The sequence below is a fragment of the Salvelinus fontinalis genome, unplaced genomic scaffold (assembly GCF_029448725.1).
Source record: "Salvelinus fontinalis isolate EN_2023a unplaced genomic scaffold, ASM2944872v1 scaffold_1305, whole genome shotgun sequence".
Lineage (NCBI taxonomy): Eukaryota > Metazoa > Chordata > Actinopteri > Salmoniformes > Salmonidae > Salvelinus > Salvelinus fontinalis.
The window spans coordinates 1-26,179 of record NW_026601514.1 but is presented as its reverse complement, the minus strand read 5'-3'; the positions used below and the strand labels follow the sequence as shown (position 1 = coordinate 26,179).

Sequence of the window (26,179 nt, the reverse complement as noted above, 5' to 3'; positions counted from 1 at the left end):
AAAAGTGCCATGTATTTAAAACTTGTGTGAAATGTATATGTAGCCTAACAAAAAAAAGTCTTAAAAACGGGGATGCAATGTGCAAAAAACCACACACAAATACACACTTAACAGCAGAATTGGTCAGCAACTAGTAAAACGGCCGCTATGCAATCCAGCACCATTCTTAATGTATCAACCCCTACAAAAATGCCCATTAATTATAATCCACATAATAATTCACCTGTTCTGTTGCTGCGGGATTATTTTCCTGTTGAAGCAAACTGGCTCAAATTAAGATCTTACATCTGTGTATTGGCTATAAAGTGCAGGGCTCCTTTGTGGCCATGTATTACAGTATGAGATACATATATGTGATTATTTCTATTATGGGTTGCATTGTTTAGGCATATCTTCACCATATATTTGGTGATTTGTGGATTATGTTTTATACTACACATATCATATGTTAGGCACGCCAGATTGTGAACATTGACTACTGGTATTGTCATTTCTCCATAGCCAATTTCACTGTGGAGGAGATCAGCGCTTTATTGAACTCAACTGACGGATGTATTCAAATTCCTGGAGTTGATATACAGGCTCTAATGACTCGGCAAGTGATAATGAGTACAGTAGATAACACACACATTATCAATATATTATATCATAAATATATCCTCATGTAAATACAATGTCGCTTTTATTTATGATTATAAACTGGGTGGTTTGAGCCCTGAATGCCGATTGGCCCGACAGCCGTGGTATATCAGAACGTATACCACGGGCATGACAAAACATGTATTTTTACTTATAAACTGATTACCAATGTAATTAGATAATAGCAATAGGGCACCTCTGGGGGTTTGTGGTATATGGCCAATAAACCACGGCTAAGGGCTGTATCCAGGCACTCTTGCATAGTGTTGTGCGTAAGAACAGGCCATATACCCCCACCCCCACCCCCGTTGCTTATTGCTTTAAAATATACTGTGTGATAAATACATTTGAATTTCCAGACATGCCTATTACTTCATCGGGATCGGTTGTGCTGTGTTCCTGCTGGGGACCTTTCAGGTGATGTTGTTCTTAGTGACAGCCACCAAACAGACCAAACGGATCCGGGAGAAATACTTCCATGCCATCCTACACCAACAGATGTCCTGGTTTGATACACACCAGATAGGAGTTCTCAACGTCAGGTTGACAGAGTAAGTTTGATACACACCAGGTAGGACTTCTTAACATCAGGTTGATACACACCAGATAGGACTTCTCAACGTCTGGTTGATACACACCAGATAGGACTTCTCAACGTCAGGTTGATACACACCAGATAGGACTTCTCAACGTCAGGTTGATACACACCAGATAGGACTTCTCAACATCAGGTTGATACACACCAGATAGGACTTCTCAACATCAGGTTGATACACACCAGATAGGACTTCTCAACATCAGGTTGATACACACCAGATAGGACTTCTCAACGTCAGGTTGATACACACCAGATAGGACTTCTCAACGTCAGGTTGATACACACCAGATAGGACTTCTCAACGTCAGGTTGATACACACCAGATAGGACTTCTCAACGTCAGGTTGATACACACCAGATAGGACTTCTCAACGTCAGGTTGATACACACCAGATAGGACTTCTCAATATCAGGTTGATACACACCAGATAGGACTTCTCAATATCAGGTTGATACACACCAGATAGGACTTCTCAACGTCAGGTTGATACACACCAGATAGGACTTCCCAACGTCAGGTTGATACACACCAGATAGGACTTCTCAATAACAGGTTGACACACACCAGATAGGACTTCTCAACGTCAGGTTGACATTGGAAGAATGATTGGGATTTATTTGTTTATCAAAGACAATGTCATATTTTAGCATATATGATCACATTGAGCAACTACAGATATAAAAAATGCTATTAAGATTGTTTAAATAATGTCAATTATTATAATATTAATCATTTATAATATTTTACTTTCTACAGTGACATCAACACAATCAACGAAGGCCTTGGAGACAAGATCTGTGTGTTCGTGCAATTCTTCTGCACCTTCTTGTCAGGGTTCATCATTGGTTTCATCTTCGGCTGGAAGCTGACACTCGTCATCCTGGCCGCCAGTCCTCTCCTGGCAGGATCAGTTGCCGTCTGGTCCAAAGTAAGACTACCAATGACCTGCAAAGACAACGGCTTCATCCCAAATGGTACTCTATTCCCTATATAGTGCACTACTTGAAGTAGTAGGCTACATAGGGAATAAGGTGCCATATTGTTTTCATATGTGTCACTCAACAGTGGTTGCATCACTGCTCTTGTGCCCAATCCCAAATCCACTCCTAGTTTACACTTATCCAATCCTCTCAGTTTTCCACAATCACATTTCTTTTATAAAGACATTTTTACATCAGCAGTGTAAGATACCGTATTCTTTAACATGTTGTATTTGATTTCAGATACTTGCCACCCTGACCAGTAAGGAGCTGTCTGCCTATGCCAAAGCAGGGGCGGTAGCTGAAGAGATACTGGTGGCTATCAGGACAGTTTTGGCTTTCAATGGGCAGAAGAAAGCTGTGGAAAGGTTCGTCAGTTATTAACTAATTAATGTGTTGCATAAAACAGTATATCTCTTTCAATATTTATTAATACGATCTACCTAAATCAAGACACATTCCCCTATTAAGGCATTTCTTCTATATATTTTAGGTATGAAAAGAACTTGGAGGATGCTAAAAACTTTGGAATAAAGAAGGCCATCACCACTAACGTGGCCATGGGCTTCACCCAGTTTGTCATATTTGGGACGTACGCCTTGGCTTTCTGGTACGGGACCAAGCTCTCTGTAGACGAGCCTGAAAACTACACCATTGGAAAAACCATTACAGTAAGCTTTCATGGAAGATTTTAAGTAAGAATGTACTATTTTCCAATAGATACATGTTATTGTGAAGAGGCCTCTGCAATGTCTTCACACCTGTTACTCTGTCTGACATTAATAGAATTCCTTTCTTCATTACGTTCTTTGTTGCTGCTATTTTTAGGTCTTCTTCTCAGTGATTATTGGGTCGTTCTCTTTGGGCCAGGGTGCGCCTAACTTGGAAGCCATCGCCAAAGCCCGGGGTGCTGCCTATGAAGTCTACAATACCATTGACCAGGTACCGGAAGTATTCAGTTTAACCCCTGAATCACCATAGCATTGAAACTGTATGAACTCACTCTAACTCACTCAGAACAACATGATCTCAAGTCCAATTTAGACATTTGTCCTACTGCCGCGGTTGATGAGTTGATTTGTTTGTCATAGCCGCGGCCCATAGACAGCAGTTCAAAGGAAGGTCACAAACCAGACTATGTGAAAGGAGACATTGAATTCAAGAACATCCACTTCAGCTACCCCTCCAGGAAAGATGTCAAAGTAAGTAGTGGATTTGAATCAGATCCAGACACCAACCTGTCTCCAAATGATTTGAAAAATGCACAATAAGGAAGAAGCTAAGATGAATTTTCAGTTTCTAGTTGGATTAGCAAAAACAAAATGACAAACCGTATAATTGTAAAATGACGGTAAAAATTAATGTTAAATACGTTGTGGGACGTGTTCCCTGTCGCTGTAGATTCTTCAGGGAGTGAATCTGACAGTGCCTCGTGGGAAGACCATAGCTCTGGTTGGAGCCAGTGGATGTGGGAAGAGCACCACCATTCAGCTGCTGCAGCGCTTTTATGATCCAGACTCAGGAGAGGTATGAACAAATCTGATCAAGGCTTATTCAAGTTCATTAAGAAGAGACACATGTCCCACTGTAAAGACTCCAGTGGAGGCTGGTGGATGGAGCTATAAGAGGACGGAATAAATTCCAGCCATTACAATGAGCCCGTCCTCCAATAGCTCCACCCACCAGCCTCCAGTAAAGGACTCACATGCTTTATGATCCAACCTCAGGAGAGGTATGCAGGACACGAGTGCATTAAAGTTCAACCAATTGACTCATAGTTCATACAGAGACTCACATGTACACACACATGTGTAATGTACACACACACACACACACACACACACATATAATGTACACACACACACACACTTGTAATGTAAACGCAAACATTCACTCACGTACACTCATTCCCAAGTTCTGGCTTATCAGGTTTAGTGTTGACTTCAGTTCACTTAAAAGTAAATTAGTACTATAGTGCCCTCTTGTGGAAGGTTGATATATAATTTGTCAGGAACACTGTTGGTCTGGATTGCATAGCCGAGGGAAGTTGGGGTGCTGAGGCTGCTGCAGCACCCCCTTAAAAATCAAAATAATAAATAAAATAACAACAATAATAATAAACAACATTCCCACCTTTATTACTCCTGTATGAGCATAGAAAATACTCGTCAGCAAAGCAGAGAAATGTGCATGCCTAATGAATATGACCCTGGTTTGTTGTCAGATTACCCTGGATGGTCGGGACATCCGGACCCTGAATGTGAAGTGGCTGAGGGAGAATATGGGTATCGTCAGTCAGGAACCTGTGCTATTCGGAACAACCATTGCAGAAAACATCCGCTACGGCAGAGAGGATGCCACAGATGAGGACATCGAACGGGCCGTGAGAGAGGCCAACGCATACGACTTTATCTCCAAACTCCCCGATGTACGTGGGATAGATACTGACAAATGAGTACATACAAATGCTTCACTGTTTCACATGTACTGTATATTAAATGATCTATGGTGTACAAATGATTTGGAGTAGGACAGCAGATATTCTGTTGTTTCTATGGCGACTGTGTTGAAATTAAATGTTGTTTTGTTTTGAAGTTGTATACAGTGTAAGGGAATGGCCAAATAGTGATGATGTTATCCAAAAGGACACATTTAAACATGATTATTTAATCTCCATCCCATTTCATGTGGCGTTAACAGAAGCTGAACACCATGGTGGGGGAGCGGGGAGCCCAGCTCAGTGGAGGACAGAAGCAGAGGATAGCTATCGCCCGGGCCCTGGTCAAAAACCCGAAGATCCTCCTGCTGGACGAGGCCACCTCCGCCCTGGACACCCAGAGTGAGTCGGTTGTCCAGGCCGCTCTGGATAAGGTCAGTACTCTCCCTGAGGACCAGACACATGGTTAAGGTTGTTCTCAAACCTGGTTTTGTGCCTTGCAAGTTCACATTTGCAGCAGTTGACAAACGTCAAGAATCAGAGTGAATCGATGAGATCCTGTTGGAATCCATCTCAGCAAAAATGAAGAGGTAATAAAATAATAATAATTTGGGATAAATGACTATATTGTCTCCTCCCATTCCCATAGGCCAGGGCGGGCCGCACCACGATAGTGATCGCCCACCGCCTGTCCACCATCAGAACAGCTGACGTGATCGCTGGCTTCAGCAACGGAGAGGTGGTGGAGCAGGGAACACACAGGGAACTCATTGACAAGAAGGGGGTCTACTACTCTCTGGTCATGCAGCAGGTACTGTATCACGCTCCCTACATCCCAAATGGCACCCTATTCCCTTTATAGTGCACTACTTTGACCACCAGGGCCCCAACTCTGCCTCAACAGTAGAATCAGTCGACGCCTAAATCATGTTGATCAGTCATATTTAGAGAAGCATATCATCAGTATCAGAGCAATATACCTTATCAAGCCTGTGTCTATATGAATAGTGATCAGTAATAAACAGGCTCTGTGTGTAACATGATCAAATCCACTATCACTATCCCAGTCAAAACTGTTCGCTGCTCTGGCACCCCAATGGTGGAACAAACTCCCTCACGACGCCAGGACAGCGGAGTCAATCACCACCTTCCGGAGACACCTGAAACCCCACCTCTTTAAGGAATACCTAGGATAGGATAAAGCAATCCTTCTGCCCCCCCCCCCCTTAAAAGATTTAGATGCACTATTGTAAAGTGGCTGTTCCACTGGATGTCATAAGATGAATGCACCAATTTGTAAGTCGCTCTGGATAAGAGCATCTGCTAAATGACTTAAATGTTAAATGTATCACACCTTGTCTGTTGTTCAGAGTCAAGGGAAGCCAGAGGAAGATGAAGAGGACCCTGTGGAAGAGGATAACCCTCCTAAATATGAGGATCTAGATGATGTCCTGTATGACTCATCTGACATGGATGAGCTGGAAGTGGTAAACGAGGAAGGAATAGAAAACGGCAGCTTTGAAAGGAACTCAATCAGCAGTGGCCGTGTGGAAATGAAACTGACCAGGAGGAAATCTAAGAAGTCCAAGAAAGACAAGAAGGTACTATTACATAGATCATCCTTTAGGGCGCAATATGACGTCCTGTATGTGTTATATAGGAACATGGCTTTGTTATAGTGCTATTGCTGAATTATCATCGTACCTATTATATAATGTATGGTTTATAATGAATGGTATATAATGAATGGTATATAATGAATTGGATATAATGAATGGTATATAATGAATGGTATATAATGAATGGTTTATAATGAATGGTTTATAATGAATGGTATATAATGAATGGTATATAATGAATGGGATATAATGAATGGTATATATAATGTATGGTATATATAATGTATGGTATATAATGTATGGTATATAATGAATGGTATATAATGAATGGGATATAATGAATGGTATATATAATGTATGGTATATATAATGTATGGTATATAATGTATGGTATATAATGAATGGTTTATAATGAATGGTTTACAATGAATGGTATATGATGAATGGTATATATAATGTATGGTGTATAACGAATGGTGTATAACGAATGGTGTATAACGAATGGTGTATAACGAATGGTGTATAACGAATGGTTTATAACGAATGGTATATAATGAATGGTATATAATGAATGGTATATAATGTATAGTTTATAATGTATGGTTGCATTCATTTACATTTTAGTAATTTAGCAGAAGCTCTTATCTTGAGCGACTTACAGAAGCAATTAGGTTTAAGTGCCTTGCTCACGGGCACATCGATAGATTTTTCACCTAGTCGGCTCGGGGATTTGAACCTGCCACCCTACTGTATATAGTGATAGTTCATTGTCATCAGAAATAATATCTGTTACATCATGTTGGTCCTTGGTCATTTAGTTTTGTCATTGATGACAATGTTTGATGACAGAAGGAAAAGAAACCAGAGGAAGCTCCAGACATCCCCTTCACCAGAATCCTGGCCTTGAACAAGCCCGAGTGGCCGTACATGTTAGTAGGAACCCTGTCTAGCTTGGTGGGGGGAGCCGTTTATCCCTGTGTCGCCATCATCTTCGCCAAGATCATTGGAGTAAGTGTTTCACAAGACCACCTCCTTGTGTTCATCATATGAAGAATTGTTAAATAATGCAGACTACTCCCATTTCCTTGGTGTCTCGATTGAGTTTGATTTAAACAAGGTGGTCTTATTTTTCCACATCATTTATTTGATGGTCGTTGGTTGGTGGGTTTTGGCTCTTATTTTCCAAAGCAGCCTTTTAAATTTCTGTTGTTATCTATTTTGGGGGTGTTTCTCTCCGCCCCGTGACCTTCTCTAGGTGTTTTCCGAGGTTGACCCGGAAGTCAAACGACAGAAAACCATGATGTTTTCCCTGCTCTTCCTTCTCATCGGAGGAGTGGCTTTTGTCACCTACTTCCTAAAGGTTTTCTAATTTATAGATCTAAACTGTGTCCAAAATGGCAACCTATGCCCTATACAGTGCACTACTTTGGACCAGAGCCTATAGGGTGCCATTTGGGACGCACTTTAAAGTACAATTCTGTATCTATCTCAAACCCTTAATATGTTGTGGGGATGCCTGGTTGGGTAAATTTCTGCTGTATGTTCTATGTTTCAGGGTTACATGTTTGGAAAATCAGGAGAGCTTCTTACCATGAGGCTGAGGAGGCAGGTATTCCATGCCATGATGAGACAGGTAGGACAAACTGTCATGCGGGAAAATATATACTTCAGCAATTGTACATAAATTCGAAAAGACTGACTTGTCATTGCTAATTTACTTTACTGTATTGATAATACCAGCAAAATTACGATTCTGAACTGCCACTTTGCAGTGTTCTGCCTCAGAACCTTGCTAAAATTACGATTCTGAACTGCCACTTTGTGGTGTTTTGCCTCAGAACCTTGCTAAAATTACGATTCTGAACTGCCACTTTGTGGTGTTCTGCCTCAGAACCTTGCTAAAATTACAATTCTGAACTGCCACTTTGTGGTGTTCTGCCTCAGAACCTTGCTAAAATTACAATTCTGAACTGCCACTTTGTAGTGTTCTGCCTCAGAACCTTGCTAAAATTACGATTCTGAACTGCCACTTTATAGTGTTTTGCCTCAGAACCTTGCTAAAATTACGATTCTGAACTGCCACTTTGCAGTGTTCTGCCTCAGAATCTTGCTAAAATTACAATTCTGAACTGCCACTTTGTGGTGTTCTGCCTCAGAACCTTGCTAAAATTACAATTCTGAAATGCCACTGTGGTGTTCTGCCTCAGAACCTTGCTAAAATTACGATTCTGAACTGCCACTTTGCAGTGTTCTGCATCAGAACCTTGCTAAAATTACGATTCTGAACTGCCACTTTGCAGTGTTCTGCCTCAGAACCTTGCTAAAATTACAATTCTGAACTGCCACTTTGTGGTTTTCTGCCTCAGAACCTTGCTAAAATTACAATTCTGAACTGCCACTTTGTGGTGTTCTGCCTCAGAACCTTGCTAAAATTACAATTCTGAACTGCCACTTTGCGGTGTTCTGCCTCAGAACCTTGCTAAAATTACAATTCTGAACTGCCACTTTGTGGTGTTCTGCCTCAGAATCTTGCTAAAATTACAATTCTGAACTGCCACTTTGTGGTGTTCTGCCTCAGAACCTTGCTAAAATTACAATTCTGAACTGCCACTTTGTGGTGTTCTGCCTCAGAACCTTGCTAAAATTACAATTCTGAACTGCCACTTTGCGGTGTTCTGCCTCAGAACCTTGCTAAAATTACAATTCTGAACTGCCACTGTGGTGTTCTGCCTCAGAACCTTGCTAAAATTACAATTCTGAACTGCCACTTTGTGGTGTTCTGCCTCAGAACCTTGCTAAAATTACAATTCTGAACTGCCACTTTGTGGTGTTCTGCCTCAGAACCTTGCTAAAATTACGATTCTGAACTGCCACTTTGTAGTGTTTTGCCTCAGAACCTTGCTAAAATTACAATTCTGAACTGCCACTTTGTGGTGTTCTGCCTCAGAATCTTGCTAAAATTACAATTCTGAACTGCCACTTTGTGGTGTTCTGCCTCAGAACCTTGCTAAAATTACAATTCTGAACTGCCACTTTGTGGTGTTCTGCCTCAGAACCTTGCTAAAATTACAATTCTGAACTGCCACTTTGTGGTGTTCTGCCTCAGAATCTTGCTAAAATTACAATTCTGAACTGCCACTTTGTGGTGTTCTGCCTCAGAACCTTGCTAAAATTACAATTCTGAACTGCCACTGTCACAATACAGAGGCGGATGCAAGATGCAAGCAACGATGGTTTAATGAAATAGTTTACAGCATCAACAGGACAGACAGAATATACTCAGACAGAATCCAACCCAGGGCCTAGGGCACATCCTCTGATGATAGCGTGCTGAGAAATCCAAGGGAGTGAGTCCGGCTGGGTAGGAAGGAGCACAGCAGATAATCCCCACAAGGACTGCGAGAGAAAGAGCACTGACACACGACACAACCTCAGGGAAGAAACAACGATCTGACAACAAGAAACACAGGTTACAGAACATATAAAGGGGAAGATAATTAATTCCAGCTGGCGCAGACAATCAGGCCAAGATTGGAAACCACGCCCACACAAACACAGGAGAGAGAGAGAGAGGCAGTGGATTCATGAACCGTGACACTACCCCCCCCCCTAGGAACGCCTCTTGGCGTTCCCAGACAAATTTACCTGTCGATTGAAATCATCGATAAGGGAGTGATCCAGAATGTCCCTAGCGGGTACCCAACTTCTCTCCTCCGGAGCGTAACCCTCCCAGTCTACCAGGTACTGGAATCCGCGTCCCCTCCTTCTCGAGTTCAAAATCCGATTGACAGAAAAGGTGGTCTCCCCATCAACAAGTCGTGGCGGCGGGGGAACCGGGACCGGCGGGTTAATGCGTGCCTGAAACACTGGTTTTATCTTGGACACATGGAAGGTAGGATGAATTCTCCTATACGCCGGAGGAAGCTTGAGCCGGACCGCCACCGGACTAATGATCCTGGTGACCTTGAACGGCCCGATAAATTTGGGGGCAAGCTTGTTAGAAACGGATCGGAGTGGAATGTTCTTCGTGGAAAGCCACACTCTTTGTCCAACGACGTATACCGGAGGCTTCGACCGGTGGCGATCGGCCTTAGCCTTGGTGCGCGCCCCCACCCGGAGGAGAGTCTCACGGGCTCTGCTCCATACGTGACGGCACCTCTGGATGAAAGCGTGAGCGGAGGGAACAGTGACCTCGGACTCAGTACTGGGAAAGATAGGTGGCTGGTAACCTAAACTACACTCAAACGGAGAGAGACCCGTGGCTGCCACTGGCAACGAATTGTGAGCGTACTCAACCATAGAGAGTTGTTGACTCCAGGAAGAGGGGTTCTTAGAAACCAAACATCGCAACACTCTCTCCAAATCTTGGTTGGCCCTCTCCGTTTGACCGTTGCTCTGGGGATGAAACCCTGAAGAAAGACTTACACTTGCTCCCAGTAACCTACAAAACTCCTGCCAAAACTTGGACACAAATTGGGGCCCCCGGTCAGAAACTACGTCCATCGGCAGGCCATGTAAGCGAAAGACATGATCCACGACCGTTACCGCTGTTTCCTTGGCAGATGGTAATTTAGGCAAGGGAATAAAATGAGCCGCCTTCGAGAACCGGTCCACCACGGTCAAAACAACCGTCTTGCCCTGGGAGGGCGGGAGACCGGTAACAAAATCTAGCGCGATGTGGGACCAGGGTCTCGAAGGGACCGACAGCGGTTGGAGTAACCCATCTGGGGGTCGATTAGAACTCTTCCCAGTGGCACAAACCGAGCAAGCCAAGACAAAACTGTGAATGTCACGAGCCATCAGCGGCCACCAAAAGCGTTGCTTCACTAAAAAGCTAGTACGGCTGACTCCTGGATGACACGCTACGTTGGAGCAATGCCCCCACCGAATAACATCGGACCGACACCCCTCCGGCACAAACAACCGATTAGGCGGACAACCGGGCGGAGGCTCTACTCCCTCTAAGGCCGTTTTGACCCTCGATTCAACCTCCCATGTGAGAGTGGAGACCACTAGGGTCCTGGGTAGGATGCACTCGGGAGTGGATGGTCGTTCGGAATGGTCAAAAATACGAGAAAGGGAATCGGGTTTGACATTCTTGGAACCCGGGCGATACGAGAGAGAGAAGTCAAAACGTCTGAAAAAGAGTGCCCACCGCGCCTGCCTGGAGTTGAGTCGCTTGGCGGTTCTGATATATTCCAAATTTTTGTGATCGGTCCAAACTATAAAAGGTACCCCCGAACCCTCTAACCAATGGCGCCACTCCTCCAGTGCTAACTTCACTGCCAACAACTCTCTGTTGCCAATGTCGTAGTTGCGTTCCGCAGGTGATAACCGATGGGAAAGGAACGCGCAAGGGTGCATCTTGTCGTCAGAAGAGGAACGTTGGGAAAGTACCGCACCTACCCCCACCTCTGAAGCGTCCACCTCCACCACGAACTGACGCGAGGGATCGGGAGCTATGAGGATGGGAGCCGAAACAAAGCGGCTCTTGAGTTTGGTGAATGCAGCCTCGGCTGCATCGGACCACCTGAACGTCACTCTGGGGGAGGTTAAGGCGGTAAGAGAAGCGACTATCTGGCTAAAGTTGCGAACGAAACGCCGGTAGAAATTGGCGAATCCCAGAAACCTCTGTAGGGCCTTACGGGAATCTGGGCTTGGCCAATCCACCACAGCCTTAACCTTGTCAGGATCCATGCGAATACCTTCAGTCGAGACGATGTAACCTAGGAATGGAACGGATTGTGCATGGAAAATGCATTTCTCCGCCTTGACAAAAAGTCCATTCTCCAACAACCTCTGAAGCACTCGTCTGACGTGCTGAACGTGTTCCTGGAGAGAAGAAGAAAAAATCAGTATGTCATCCAGGTAAACATATATGAACTGATCAATCATATCTCTCAGCACGTCATTGACGAGTGCCTGGAAAACCGCTGGGGAGTTGGATAACCCAAAAGGCATGACCAAATACTCGAAGTGCCCTCTGGGGGTGTTAAACGCGGTCTTCCATTCGTCCCCCCTCCTTATGCGAACCAAATGATAAGCATTACGTAAATCCAACTTAGTGAACACGGATGCTCCCTGTAACCTTTCAAAGGCTGAGGACATCAACGGTAAGGGATAGGTATTCTTCACTGTGATCTTATTCAACCCACGTTAATCAATGCAAGGACGCAGAGATCCGTCCTTCTTCCCCACAAAGAAGAACCCCGCCCCCGCTGGAGAAGAGGAAGGACGAATGAATCCAGATGCCAGAGAATCAGAGATGTATCTCTCCATAGCCTCTCTCTCAGGAACAGAGAGTGAATATAACTTGCCTTTAGGCGGAGACTCACCTGGCAATAATTCTATTGCACAGTCATAGGGACGATGCGGAGGAAGAGAAGCAGCACGGGACTTGCTGAACACCTCCTTCAGGTCGAGGTATTCAACGGGCACGTTAGACAAATCCACTGCCTCCTCTAGAAACACAGAATCAGACACAGATGAACAAGCAGACACTAAACAGGACTCAAGACACTTGTTACTCCACATAGATATAGAGTTATGACCCCAGTCAACTCTGGGGTTGTGTTGGGTGAGCCAAGGGTGGCCGAGAACTAATGGTGCAAGGGGTGAGTCCATGAGTAGAAATGATAGTGTCTCAGTGTGATTGCCAGAAGTGATGAGTGTGATAGGTTCAGTGGTGTGAGAAATGTTGGGGAGTTCTTGACCATTGAGAGCGTTGACGGATATCTTGTGCGTGAGTGAGGTGATAGGAATCTGGAGCTTGTGAGCGAGCTTTAAGTCCATGAAATTACCCTCTGCTCCTGAGTCCAGTAAAGCTTGGGTGTCGTGCGTGTGGGTGGCCCATCTTAGTCTTACCGGGAGGAGAGTAGATGATGAGGTCTTCTCTGTGATGACACCACCCGATAGTAGCCTCAAACTTACTACCGGGCCTGATCTTTTACCGGACAGGAGTGGATAAAGTGGCCCGCTCTACCACAGTAGAGACAAAGTCCTTGGGATCTCCGCCTCTCCCTCTCCTCCCGGGAGAGGCGAGCTCTCCCCACCTGCATGGGTTCGTGAGCGGAGGCTGAACTGGCCGTGTTCCCGCTGCTGGCATGCCAACCCTCCGTGTCGTTATACGGTCTGTTAGGGTATGCTCGGCGGCCAATACGACTCAGACGAGCGTCGACCCTCAATGCTAGTTCCACTAGTCCATTTAAACTCCTGGGAAGGTCCAGAACATAAATCTCCTTCTGGATCCGGTCCTCCAGCCCATGCAGGAACATGTCCCACTGCGCCTCCTCGTTCCACTGACATTCTACGGCCAGAGTGCGGAATTGAATGGAGTATTCCGATACTGAACGGTCTCCTTGGCGAAGGTCAGCGAGTAGTCTGGCCGCCTCCCTACCCGCCACGGCCCGATCGAAGACCCTTCTCATCTCCTCGGAGAGTGTCTGGAAGGAGGTGCAGCATGGGTCCTGGTTCGCCCACACCGCCGATCCCCAAAGGGCCGCTTTGCCTGATAGCAGTGTGAGTACGAATGCTACCTTAGACTGTTCACGGTTGAAGGTCCGTGGCTGCAACGAGAAATGCATGGAACATCTCGTCAGAAAAGCTCTGCAATAGTCAGGATCACCTGAATAACCCTCTGGTGTCGGTAGCCGTGGCTCTAGCTGGGAATCCGGCTCTGGCGGGGCGTGTTGAACTGCCGGTGTAGGTGGCGCAGCGAGACCCCCCAGATGTTGTAATTGTTGGGTCAGCTGGGATGCCTGCGTCGCAATGGCTTGTACTGCCCGACCTGTGCTAGAGATGTTCTCCTCTTGTTGGTCCATTCTCGTGATACTGCGGGAAATGAATTCGGTCAGACTCGTTGAACTCGCTGCATCCATGATGTGGTCAGATCGTTCTGTCACAATACAGAGGCGGATGCAAGATGCAAGCAACGATGGTTTAATGAAATAGTTTACAGCATCAACAGGACAGACAGAATATACTCAGACAGAATCCAACCCAGGGCCTAGGGCACATCCTCTGATGATAGCGTGCTGAGAAATCCAAGGGAGTGAGTCCGGCTGGGTAGGAAGGAGCACAGCAGATAATCCCCACAAGGACTGCGAGAGAAAGAGCACTGACACACGACACAACCTCAGGGAAGAAACAACGATCTGACAACAAGAAACACAGGTTACAGAACATATAAAGGGGAAGATAATTAATTCCAGCTGGCGCAGACAATCAGGCCAAGATTGGAAACCACGCCCACACAAACACAGGAGAGAGAGAGAGAGGCAGTGGATTCATGTACCGTGACAGCCACTTTGCGGTGTTCTGCCTCAGAACCTTGCTAAAATTACAATTCTGAACTGCCACTTTGTGGTGTTCTGCCTCAGAACCTTGCTAAAATTACAATTCTGAACTGCCACTTTGCAGTGTTCTGCCTCAGAACCTTGCTAAAATTACAATTCTGAACTGCCACTTTGCAGTGTTCTGCCTCAGAACCTTGCTAAAATTACAATTCTGAACTGCCACTTTGCAGTGTTCTGCCTCAGAACCTTGCTAAAATTACAATTCTGAACTGCCACTGTGGTGTTCTGCCTCAGAACCTTGCTAAAATTACAATTCTGAACTGCCACTTTGTGGTGTTCTGCCTCAGAACCTTGCTAAAATTACAATTCTGAACTGCCACTTTGCAGTGTTCTGCCTCAGAACCTTGCTAAAATTACAATTCTGAACTGCCACTGTGGTGTTCTGCCTCAGAACCTTGCTAAAATTACAATTCTGAACTGCCACTTTGTGGTGTTTTGCCTCAGAATCTTGCTAAAATTACAATTCTGAACTGCCACTTTGTGGTGTTCTGCCTCAGAACCTTGCTAAAATTACAATTCTGAACTGCCACTGTGGTGTTCTGCCTCAGAACCTTGCTAAAATTACGATTCTGAACTGCCACTTTGCAGTGTTCTGCCTCAGAACCTTGCTAAAATTACAATTCTGAACTGCCACTTTGCGGTGTTCTGCCTCAGAACCTTGCTAAAATTACGATTCTGAACTGCCACTTTGCAGTGTTCTGCCTCAGAACCTTGCTAAAATTACAATTCTGAACTGCCACTTTGTGGTGTTCTGCGTCAGAACCTTGCTAAAATTACAATTCTGAACTGCCACTTTGCAGTGTTCTGCCTCAGAACCTTGCTAAAATTACAATTCTGAACTGCCACTTTGCAGTGTTCTGCCTCAGAACCTTGCTAAAATTACAATTCTGAACTGCCACTTTGCAGTGTTCTGCCTCAGAACCTTGCTAAAATTACGATTCTGAACTGCCACTTTGTGGTGTTCTGCGTCAGAACCTTGCTAAAATGCATTCCTTACAGGAGATTGGATGGTTTGATGACAACAACAATGCAGTGGGAGTTCTAACCACCAGATTGGCCACAGATGCATCTCTGGTTAAAGGGGTAAGCACAATGCTCTGATTTACACATTGAGAGAGCGATCAAAATGTATCACATCAATGTCAATTCAGAATCATTCTACTGTACAAATCTTTAAAAATGTCTACCTGTACATATGCTTCTATGTATTTACAGTTGCATTCTTTAGAGTTGCAATGTCTGATAATGGATGGAACCTACTTGTTTCCTCTCTCCTCACCACCAGGCGACTGGGTCTAGGTTGGGTCTGGCCACCAACACAGTCTGTGCTCTCACCATGGCCATTGTGGTGGCCTTCATCCACAGCTGGCAGCTCACCCTCGTCATCCTCGCCTGTGTGCCCTTCCTCATTGGAGCCGAAATCATTCAGAGGAGGGCCACGGCAGGCCACGCCTCCAAAGACCAGGGTGCCCTGGAGCAGTCTGGGAAGGTAAACATCAACTTTCTTTTGCAATTGGGTTTGCAAAATTCCGGTAATGTTCCCAAAATTCCCAGATTTTCCAGTAATCCCGGTTATAGGTTTTACGGAATCAGGAAAATCAGGGAAACCTTAAAACAGGATATCTGGATAACCAGGGAATTTCAGGAAGGTTACTGCTAGTATGCAACCCTAATTGCAATGCACTTTGGTACAGTGGGCTATATCAGTGTGTGTGATACCATGTGTTCAAATAAAACGTTAATATATCTTTATTAATATTTTGTAGATATCTACTGAGACCGTTGAAAACTTCAAGACAGTTGTTGGATTGACACGGGAGGACGTCTTCTTTCACAAGTTCATGGACAGTCTAGAAAGACCATACCAGTAAGAGTACAGTCATTCACTTTGTTATAGACTCAGCTTTTGGATTGTTTGACCTTATAACCTACAATCAAGTACTGATTACATTTCAATTGAATACATCAGGAACGGTTTGGTGAAGGCTCCCATCTACGGACTAACATTTGCCGTTGCCCAAGCAATCCCTTACATGGTCAAGGCTGCAATCTTCCGCTTTGGGTCCTGGCTTATTGCTCACTGCCACACAGAATATGAAAATGTTTTCCTGTGAGTATACATACTGGTACTGTTATATCCTCATCTAAAATGAATACATTGATACCAGGGTTGGGGTCAATTCCATTTCAATTCCTGTCAATACAGAAAGTACAGTGAAATTCCAATTCCAGTTCTCTTTAATGCTTTTCAATGAGGAAACTGTGGAATTGAGTTTTGAATTGACTGAAATGGAATGTACCCCAACCCCGACTAGAAACCTTGGCTGCCACATAGTCACTATACGGTAATATAAAAATAATAATATAATTATAACATTAATTTGGTGGGTGCTTATATTTGTCCTATTCCACACATGTACACATGTGTATTAATGCACATGTGTGATTTGGAAGTGGGTTTTTTGCACATTCCAAATCTCCCTGAGACCCTCGTTGGGTCATGACCAGGGTCTGCCAATATAGTGGCAGTGATAGTACAACACTGTCCTTTTCTTTCGCAGTGTGCTTTCTGTGATCACATTTGCTGCCATGAACATAGGAGAATCAGCATCTTTTGCTCCTGACTTTGACAAAGCGAAAGCAGCTGCTGGGAGAATTCTTGGCTTGTTGGAGAAGAAACCAGAGATTGACATTTGCAGTGAGGAGGGAGAGAAGCCAGTGAGTGAGCTATAATGTGTCTTACTCCAATATAAACAAAAAAACAATGATATCACATTGTGTTTTTTCTGGGACGATGATCTGGAACAAAAATGTTGTCTTTTCCAGACGGACTTTGTCGGGGACATTGAGTTCCGAGGGATCCACTTTGCGTACCCGACCCGTCAGAACGTGAGGGTTCTCCAGGGGTTGAGCGTGTCAGTGGGGCCTGGTCAGACCCTGGCCCTGGTCGGGGAGAGTGGCTGTGGGAAAAGCACCTCCATACAACTGCTGGAGCGCTTCTATAGCCCTGCTGAAGGACAAGTGGTGAGACCCAAAATAATCTCATAATACATGTCATATAAAGCACGCTTTTCAAAACCATTTCAAAGTGCTAAACCAGTATACTGGGAACTGGAATACAACAAATATAGTAAAACTGTTAGGCCACTTTTCAGCATTTTAATATGTAATATTTGTAACATTGGTGGATTATTAATTCCTTTGGTATTCCAAGATGTTACTTATTTTTAATCTGAACATTTTAAACATTCTAAACCTAAATCTGTGGTATCATTGTGGTGTCTCAGTTAACGAAGGGGTTGACCTAACTCTGTGGTATTATTGTGGTGTCTCAGTTAACGAAGGGGTTGACCTAACTCTGTGGTATTATTGTGGTGTCTCAGTTAGTGAAGGGGTTGACCTAACTCTGTGGTATTATTGTGGTGTCTCCGTTAACGAAAGGGTTGACCTAAATCTGTGGTATTATTGTGGTGTCTCAGTTAACGAAGGGGTTGACCTAAATCTGTGGTATTATTGTGGTGTCTCAGTTAGTGAAGGGGTTGACCTAACTCTGTGGTATTATTGTGGTGTCTCAGTTAGTGAAGGTGTTGGCCTAATTCTGTGGTATTATTGTGGTGTCTCAGTTAGTGAAGGGGTTGACCTAACTCTGTGGTATTATTGTGGTGTCTCAGTTAGTGAAGGTGTTGGCCTAATTCTGTGGTATTATTGTGGTGTCTCAGTTAGTGAAGGGGTTGACCTAAATCTGTGGTATTATTGTGGTGTCTCAGTTAGTGAAGGGGTTGACCTAACTCTGTGGTATTATTGTGGTGTCTCAGTTAACGAAGGGGTTGACCTAACTCTGTGGTATTATTGTGGTGTCTCAGTTAGTGGATGGGTTGGATACTAAGACCCTGAACCTGTCGTGGCTGAGGTCTCAGCTGGGCCTGGTGTCCCAGGAGCCCATCCTGTTCGACTGCAGCATCTCAGAGAACATCCAGTACGGGGACAACAGCAGAGAGGTCTCCCAGGATGAGATAGAGGAGGCAGCCAAGAACGCCAACATCCATGACTTCATCATGGGCCTGCCAGAGGTATAGTAACAGTATAGTGAGGGAGATGGGAGGAGACATGATAGGCTGTAGCTGTAGGATGATATTTGAAGTTTTCTCAAAGGTGATCCAAAAAATGTCACTGGTGAGGTCACAGTAGAACGTAAACTACTGTCTCTCTACAGATATTCATATAGAATAGCTATTGACTAGCCCAAGACAGGCTGTTATGACTTTATATTTTAATTTATATTTTAAAAGTGTTCAATATAAACAAACACTATAAATTGTGTTGTTGTTTTGTCAGAAATACAATACCAGGGTTGGGGACAAGGGGACCCAGATGTCTGGAGGTCAGAAACAGAGGATAGCCATTGCCAGAGCTCTGGTCAGACAGCCTAAAGTACTGCTGCTGGATGAAGCCACTTCCGCCCTGGACACAGAGAGTGAGAAGGTAAGTCACATGGACATTGAGTGTCGGCCATCTCATTTTCTACCTATTAATTCATTAATGGCCTGGTCACACACAAAAGCTTATCTTCACACAGTATGTCCTCTCCCTCCTTCCCAAATAACCTGTCTCTCTGTTTCCTCCCTATCCCTCCCTCCCCCAGATTGTCCAACAGGCTTTAGACGCCGCCCGGCAGGGCCGCACCTGCATCGTGATCGCCCACCGCCTGTCTACCATCCAGAATGCAGACCAGATAGCGGTAATTCAGTATGGTCAGGTGACAGAGCAGGGTACACATACTGACCTCATGGCTAAAGGGGGGGCTTACTATGCCCTGGTCAACGCACAGGTCACCCACTAACTCATATTCAGATTGATGTTTTGCAGCGTATTTACTGTTCTGTTGAATGTTGTTTTGTGAGCTCTTTTCATTGAGCTGCACTTCTTAGCCAGGTCCCCCTTGAGAAAGAGGTCTCCTGTCCATAATGGGACTTCCTGGTTAAATAAAGGTTATATATAAAAATGTATAAAGAATAAGGAATCTATATGGATAATGGTATGGTAGCCATAACTCACTTTGAACGGACTACTAAAATTATGTTCAATTGCATGATACAAACTGTCTCATTGTCAGTTGGTTTGATCACATGTAGGTGGTAAACTGAAATGTAGCCTATTGGGTTCCTGTGCTATTGGGTTCCTCACTGTATGACTCACTTTAGCGTAATGCTGGAGCACGGACATCAGCGTAAATAAGTCTTGATAAGCTGCCTGGAATGAAGGAACTGTTCTTGACCATGGCACCTTTCATTGTCTGAAGACAACAAGTACAGTATGTATTTCTATAAGGAAAACAGTAAGACACATTATCACAGTTAAATGACTGGATAAAAGCAGTGATTAGGAAAGGTTGTATACCTGTAAATATGAGAGGTTGATGTTCAGAAGACTGTTGTATGTTATTGTATACTGTGATATTTGGATTATTTTAAACAGGGACACTATGCTCTAAAAGGCAAAGTATGCATTGAAGAATATCTATATATTTAAATTAGTACGCTATGTAAGGCTGTTACTTGTTTGTAAATATGCATTCAAATAAAACATTAGATCCCATAACATGTTATTTTTAACCTGATTCTAAAGTAACATAATGATTCATCTGTAATCTAAATTAGATTATGGGGAATATGTCAATACATTTTCAAATAAACTTGGAACTCGTTCATTTTAAATGCAACTAAATAGGCTACTGAAGTCTGCAGAGGGCTGATGGACACAAGATGGCGCCCGTTGCCAATGAAACACGTTAGTGGGGTAATAGAACTTTCAAACGACTTCAATTCGATTGAGGCCTATTTCAAATGCCACTAAATGTAGCCTATCTCCAACCAAGGCTAACTTCGGTAAAAATGCCACTTGTTTTCCAACTGTAAAAGAAGATTTAAATAACACTAGGTGGCATAATTGTGTTAGGCCTATGCGAAATAAATTGTAGAAATATATGACCACATCGTTTTAGTCTAGTGTTATGGAAATTATCTTATTTGGTTTACATGCTAAAAAAATTGTGTAAAGGTAACATTTCTTATCTTGCACGCCGGCAACATTAATTGTATTTCAACCTCCCGAATTCAATCAGAAATAATAGTCTACAGCTAGCCGTAAGAGAATGATTTTTAAAAACACGTTAAAACATTTTTGTTGTCATCAAAATCTCATCTTAAAATAATAAAATCGCGATAGTTCCAGGCTTGGTGTTAAACGAGGTGGGCCTATTTCAAAAGGCCCAACATGAAGCGATGAACCAGTTATCCCTATCGTACATGCCCTTCTCAGTCAAGTCAACCTATAACATTTAGGAAGAAATTTATTATTCTTCGCCAATGTATTCACTTCGTTACATATGTGTTTTATTTATTAAGAGTTCTAAGAGTTTTATAAATGAACTTAGCCTACATTTGTAAGTAAGTTTCCCACAGCAGGTGAAACATGCACCGCTCCACTGTTTCCCAAATCCAGTAGCTGATTTGGTTCTGGGTGCCACTGCCGAGATTACTCAAATATATACTAAAGGCAAGCTATAGTTTTTTAAAGCAGTAAACATAATATATTATTTCGTGGGAATAATTTTGTGGATCTAGAGAAGTTTTGCACTACAATAGTTTTGCACTACAATAAATATAGTAAGTATTATGATGGAAATTATTTGACGGATCTAAGAAAAGTTTTCCCCCTCAACTTTTTCATCCGACTTTTGCCCATTTTATATTTGTTGTTTTTGAAAATAATGCTGATATTAATAAGATCCTATACATATTACCTTATGGCAAATTAACAAGTGCTGCAAAGAAAAACTACTTCTGCCTATTTGTAAAAGTGACCCTTACATTCGCAACCAAATATGGAACATGTTTTACGCACGCAGCAGTTTCTTTCTCTGGACGCGAGCTTTAATGTTCAGAAAATGAGATATTACCACAAGAAAATTATAATACTTAAAATATTAGTTACAGTATTTATCATGCAATCCAGCTAAAATGTTTGTTTTTAATGTGGATGTTCGTTTACTCAAATTACCCAAACTTCCAGACACGTATCTTGGCGTGGAAACGTCACCTGCGTGACACATTTCTCTCTATATTTTTATTATAATTGCAATTACAATTTCATTACATACATTCCGATATAGATTTTCATTTGTTTTTATATAAAATGTTTTGCACATCTGGATGTAAAACGTCACAGAAAGGAAGTTCAGCGCTAATACTAATTTATTAAGAAAAACTAAACCTATGGTTAAGGCTATGAAATTCTGATGAAAGAACATGTTCTATTAAATAGTTTGTTTGAACGTTCTTATTTATTTAAGAAGCAGCAGATCGGAGAATCAAAGACAATTTGATTGAATGAAACTTGTAATTGTACATGCAGGTCATGTGCAGCATCGGCCTATGTCAACTATATATAAAATTGCCACAGCATAGCAACATTTTAGGTGGGCTGTACCAGTAACAATTTTAGCCTACTTCTAAATTGCAGAGAATAGCTTTGTCGACTGTGCCAATGACGTGTTCAATTTCAATTAGGAAGCAAACAAACGGAGTCTAAACGAATTGATTCTGAATCCATACCGACTTTATTGAGTGGCTTAAATTAGAAAGCCAGTCTCTGAGAAATGATGCTTGTGAATTTAACGTCACTTTACAACATGCTTACTTAATTTAAAAGATGAGAATAATAAACAGTGAATGATTTCGAAATCATCTTACAAATAAATTCAAAAGTGCGTCTATTAAAAGACTCAGAAATACAAGTAAAACTTGTGGTTAAATATAACTCCCCACAATAACATTTTTTATAGCCTGACAAATAAACAAAACAAAATAAAACAATAATTTCAAAATACACTTCCGTACATGTTCAGATATTTACTAGAGCCAAATGTACAACTAGAAATAACTATACAAAATCGTCTCATGGACAAATACATAACTCACCTTTACATTGGTGCGGAATAATTTTCTAGGCTATTACATTTCTCATTATATACAGCCTTGCAGTGACGTGAAATAAGTAAGTATTTATTACAAACTTGGTCAGGCTCTTTCTGATAGTTTCCGTGGAGCGTTTAATCAACGGGCGACATAACTTTTGCTCCATTATTAATAAACAGGGGATGTGTTCGATAGGGTAGATTAGGACATCAAGAAAACGTGGATCAGCGCACATAGACAGCCACAGTGATTTGTTCTTACAAAGGAGCCGTCGAAAAGGACGCGTACTGATCATTTCTCTGTTCAACAGGCTAATAAAGTGCCACAGTTTGGTTTTGAATAAAAGTACGTCAGCACAGCAGTAACACGATATTGCAGGACACATATTATCACCAAGTGATAGTACAACGTTGTCTATTTCTTGCTTATTGTAATACCCATGTAATAACCATGTTGCGTAAAAACACTCAAAAAGGGTACATACACCAAAGTATAGGCGTCCCCGGTCGGATCAGTCTGTGCGTTAGAAGAACATTGATGTGTTTACATTGTGCCCCAGTGTTCCAGTGTGCCTTCGGGATTACTTTACCAGTACTGTATTTGACCTGTACACCCCACGTCATCAATAGGCTACTAGGAGATATCATTTGATCAGTAGTCTAAATCACTTGATTAACTCAACTTGCACACATTAGCATAATTACGCATACTCGACGTATGTCCACTGTAGTTTAGTCATTTCCCTCAGATCATATGTTTTTCTCAGATATTATACTTAGTCGAGAGAGTTTAGAAAGGCCGTTCGTTTCCCGTTCCCGGAGTAGATTCGGGAGCTTGCAACAGGTCGGGGGAATGGCATCGAGGACTCCCCGGGGCGCTGTGCTCACTGTCGGTATCGCTTCCCCTCTTTCCCCCGCTGCCAGAGCCAGACCCGGCGGAGCCCCCGGCGCTGTGAGTCTTTACGTGTTTACTCAGATGGTCGCTCCGCATAAACCTCTTGTTGCAGACCGGACAGGCGAATCTTTTCTCCCCGGTGTGCGTGCGCAAGTGTCGCTGGAGCTCGTCAGAGCGCGTAAACCTCTTCCCGCAAAACAGCCAATTACACACAAACGGTCTCTCTCCGGTGTGCCACCTCAAGTGCGCCTTGAGGTGCGACGTTTTGCCGTAAACCTTACCACAGCCCGGAATGTGACAGCTATGGAGCCCTTTCCTCCGCAGACTTGCTCCCGCCGGCCCCAGCCTCTCCGACTCCTGACAGTTGGGACAGTCGCAGGTGGCTCTGCCAGAGTAGCGCCGTGCGGAGGACCGGGGAGACCCCGCTAGAGAGGCCGTTGGCCCCCCAGATAACATAGTCCCCCCTGCTCCGCCTAATGGAGACGGACTGGAGTCTGGATAAGAGGATAACACCGGCTTGTAACCGTCCATCAGGTGTTGTCCGGTTGTCAAAAGGTGTGGAGAGGGACTTGTACTGAAGGCTGAGTGACTTAGGCTGGAGTAATCGGAATTGTAGCCCCCTAAAGGAGAGTGTAACGACGTCTGGATTCCACCGGAGTGCAGCGAGGACTGTAGAGCTGCTCCACTCGGGTTCTGAACATCAATCCAACCCGCTCCCACATCCCACCATGCAGACGCGCCGGTGGTGCCAACCTCTCCTGTGGGGATACCATGATGGGACGACTTGAACCAGGACTCGTACGGATGTGCAACGCTCATTCTCGGGTAGATGCCTTGCAGACTGTCCACTGAGGAGTGCACCTTGGAAATGAAGACGGGCTGATGGCTGGGTTCTTGAGAACTGTTTGTAACGGAGGCCTGAAATACAGAATAGTCGTTTCCAAAGTGGGGCGTGGATGAGTTGCCGGACGTTAGGGAGAAGGCACTGGATCCGGGAGAGCTGTTGGTGCCAAACGAGTCCGATAGACCAGCTCCGTTACGGGACACTCCAAACCCGGACAGGCCGGACCCAAGGCTGCAGCTGCTGGCGGTGGCTCGCTTCCACGGGTGGAAGCCTTTCCCAAAAGATGAAGAATTATCCGAAATGGAGGATGGTGATGGGCTCGGACTCCCTATCTTGTTGCATGTCGCAGCCAACATGGCTAAAGGAGTCGATCCTAGCCTCGGCTCCTCCTGAAATGACAAGAAACAACATGTTGATATCGATAACGAACCTTTCAGTTTGCTTGGTCATTTGGTGCCTAATAGCCTTTCCTATAGTAAGCTACAATAACAATGATTATTTGGTCGGTGAAAAGTTCATTCCGTGCTAATGCAAAAGCTACTTTGTAAACTATTTCCATTTGCAATAGACCAACTAGCGGGACAGTTTAAACAGGCATCTTTTCCAAGTCATAACAGAGTCATAACATACCTGTAGACTGAGATGAAATAGAACGCACCAAAATGTAGCTATAACAAAACTATTAAATGACGTTATATATGACATGCACAACAACATGCGCGTCTTGTGCACATCAGTAGAAAGTTATATCCCGGGCGCGTCTCTCTGTCGTTGCGAAATGAATCTCAGCTTTTTACTCGTGACCCACTTGCTTAAAACATAATCAACGAACTGTCTTTCCTAGTGTGACGGAAGCAATGTTAATCCCCTCCGCTGGACAATAAAATAACTAATTAAACCAGCAAGAAACCCCTTAGACTCACCCCTAGAAGTGAAGTTGCCATCACAAAAAGTGCCCTCCTCAGAGGATCTTTTTATATTTATGAATCACAGCAGTGTTTTTTTAGAGGTGTGCAATACAATGATGTGTTCCGCCCATTCCACCACAATTGTAGGTCCTCTCCGGCTTTGAAGTACCGCTGTGACACGGGCGACCAATCAGCGCCTCTGTTCCACCACACTGCCACATTCTAACGTGAGGTCATCAGTAGACTACTTCAGACAGCTCTCCACCCCTTCGCCACCCTCTTCATAATAAAAGAACGGAAGAAGGTAAAGTTAAATGAGAGTGAAAATAATTACTTATTGAAATCTGAAAGAGGACATTTGGGAATTGTATTTATTTACGATTAAAATGAGACTAATTGTGCTATTATTTATTGTTATCGTAATTATTGTTATTAGGTTATTATTCGTTGTTGCTGTTATTGTTATTTATAGTTTGGTGTTATTACAGTGGTATCAAACATTTGTATATGACTATTTAGGAGATTTTCAATCCCTTTTTTCAAAACTTTTGCTTCACTTTCTACCAGTGTTACATTGAGGCCATACATGTCTTAGCTAACCTTCTGTGGCGTATTTCCCTTCGAAGTTTTACATTAATGTTGTTGTCATTACTTTTAAGTAATTCATGCGAACAACGATTATGAAGCCTACAAAAGACTCCACTGTTTTCACATGCAGGACCAATATTACCTTTTTTGAAAATGTCACTTTACTGTAATTGCATTCAATTATTTTGACAATTTTTTGATTAAAACTACAATGCACTGCATTCCAGAAAATAGATGACTGACTTTATCATTAACTTCATAGTATGACAAAATAATTATACACTTAATTTAACAAGTTCGTTTACATTGGTACATCAGTTCATGGAGTTACAGTGTGTGTG

At 43.4% G+C, this 26,179-nt stretch overlaps 2 protein-coding genes across 3 annotated transcripts in view; one reads left to right on the top strand and one right to left on the bottom strand.

The window, feature by feature from the left end:
• The window catches only part of LOC129848972 (ATP-dependent translocase ABCB1-like), a 30,562-nt gene extending 10,335 nt beyond the window's left edge, over positions 1–20,227 (top strand). The window contains exons 4-27 of the mRNA XM_055916054.1: positions 502–664; positions 993–1,190; positions 1,995–2,166; positions 2,462–2,586; positions 2,712–2,889; positions 3,047–3,160; positions 3,310–3,420; positions 3,620–3,745; positions 4,443–4,646; positions 4,919–5,089; positions 5,305–5,466; positions 6,026–6,256; positions 7,127–7,282; positions 7,530–7,634; positions 7,830–7,907; positions 15,628–15,711; positions 15,914–16,117; positions 16,395–16,495; positions 16,598–16,738; positions 17,190–17,346; positions 17,455–17,652; positions 18,492–18,698; positions 18,964–19,110; positions 19,271–20,227. Coding sequence (XP_055772029.1) covers positions 502–664; positions 993–1,190; positions 1,995–2,166; positions 2,462–2,586; positions 2,712–2,889; positions 3,047–3,160; positions 3,310–3,420; positions 3,620–3,745; positions 4,443–4,646; positions 4,919–5,089; positions 5,305–5,466; positions 6,026–6,256; positions 7,127–7,282; positions 7,530–7,634; positions 7,830–7,907; positions 15,628–15,711; positions 15,914–16,117; positions 16,395–16,495; positions 16,598–16,738; positions 17,190–17,346; positions 17,455–17,652; positions 18,492–18,698; positions 18,964–19,110; positions 19,271–19,468 — 3,731 coding nt within the window. The 3' untranslated portion in view covers positions 19,469–20,227. The remainder of the gene's footprint in view (positions 1–501; positions 665–992; positions 1,191–1,994; positions 2,167–2,461; positions 2,587–2,711; positions 2,890–3,046; positions 3,161–3,309; positions 3,421–3,619; positions 3,746–4,442; positions 4,647–4,918; positions 5,090–5,304; positions 5,467–6,025; positions 6,257–7,126; positions 7,283–7,529; positions 7,635–7,829; positions 7,908–15,627; positions 15,712–15,913; positions 16,118–16,394; positions 16,496–16,597; positions 16,739–17,189; positions 17,347–17,454; positions 17,653–18,491; positions 18,699–18,963; positions 19,111–19,270) is intronic.
• A 1,996-nt stretch (positions 20,228–22,223) lies between these two features.
• Positions 22,224–25,888, bottom strand: LOC129848973 (transcription factor Sp8). Of its 2 annotated transcripts, none has more exons than XM_055916055.1 (2): positions 24,973–25,888; positions 22,224–24,731 (listed from the first exon to the last, which is right to left on the bottom strand). In XM_055916055.1, the coding sequence occupies exons 1-2, from the start codon at positions 25,057–25,059 to the stop codon at positions 23,394–23,396; spliced, it is 1,425 nt and encodes a 474-aa protein (XP_055772030.1). In that variant the 5' UTR covers positions 25,060–25,888; the 3' UTR covers positions 22,224–23,393. The 2 variants fall into 2 exon arrangements, with proteins under 2 accessions (XP_055772030.1, XP_055772031.1); XM_055916056.1 differs by having other exon boundaries at positions 25,266–25,885.
• Positions 25,889–26,179: the final 291 nt, after the last annotated feature.

Bases quoted from the DNA above. Each gene is read 5' to 3' on its own strand.
- LOC129848973 (XM_055916055.1), bottom strand. From the start codon at position 25,059: ATGTTGTTGTGCATGTCATATATAACGTCATTTAATAGTTTTGTTATA. The intron at 24,732-24,972 runs GTATGTTATGAC...TTGTCATTTCAG, and splicing joins TATTTCATCTCAGTCTACAG to GAGGAGCCGAGGCTAGGATC.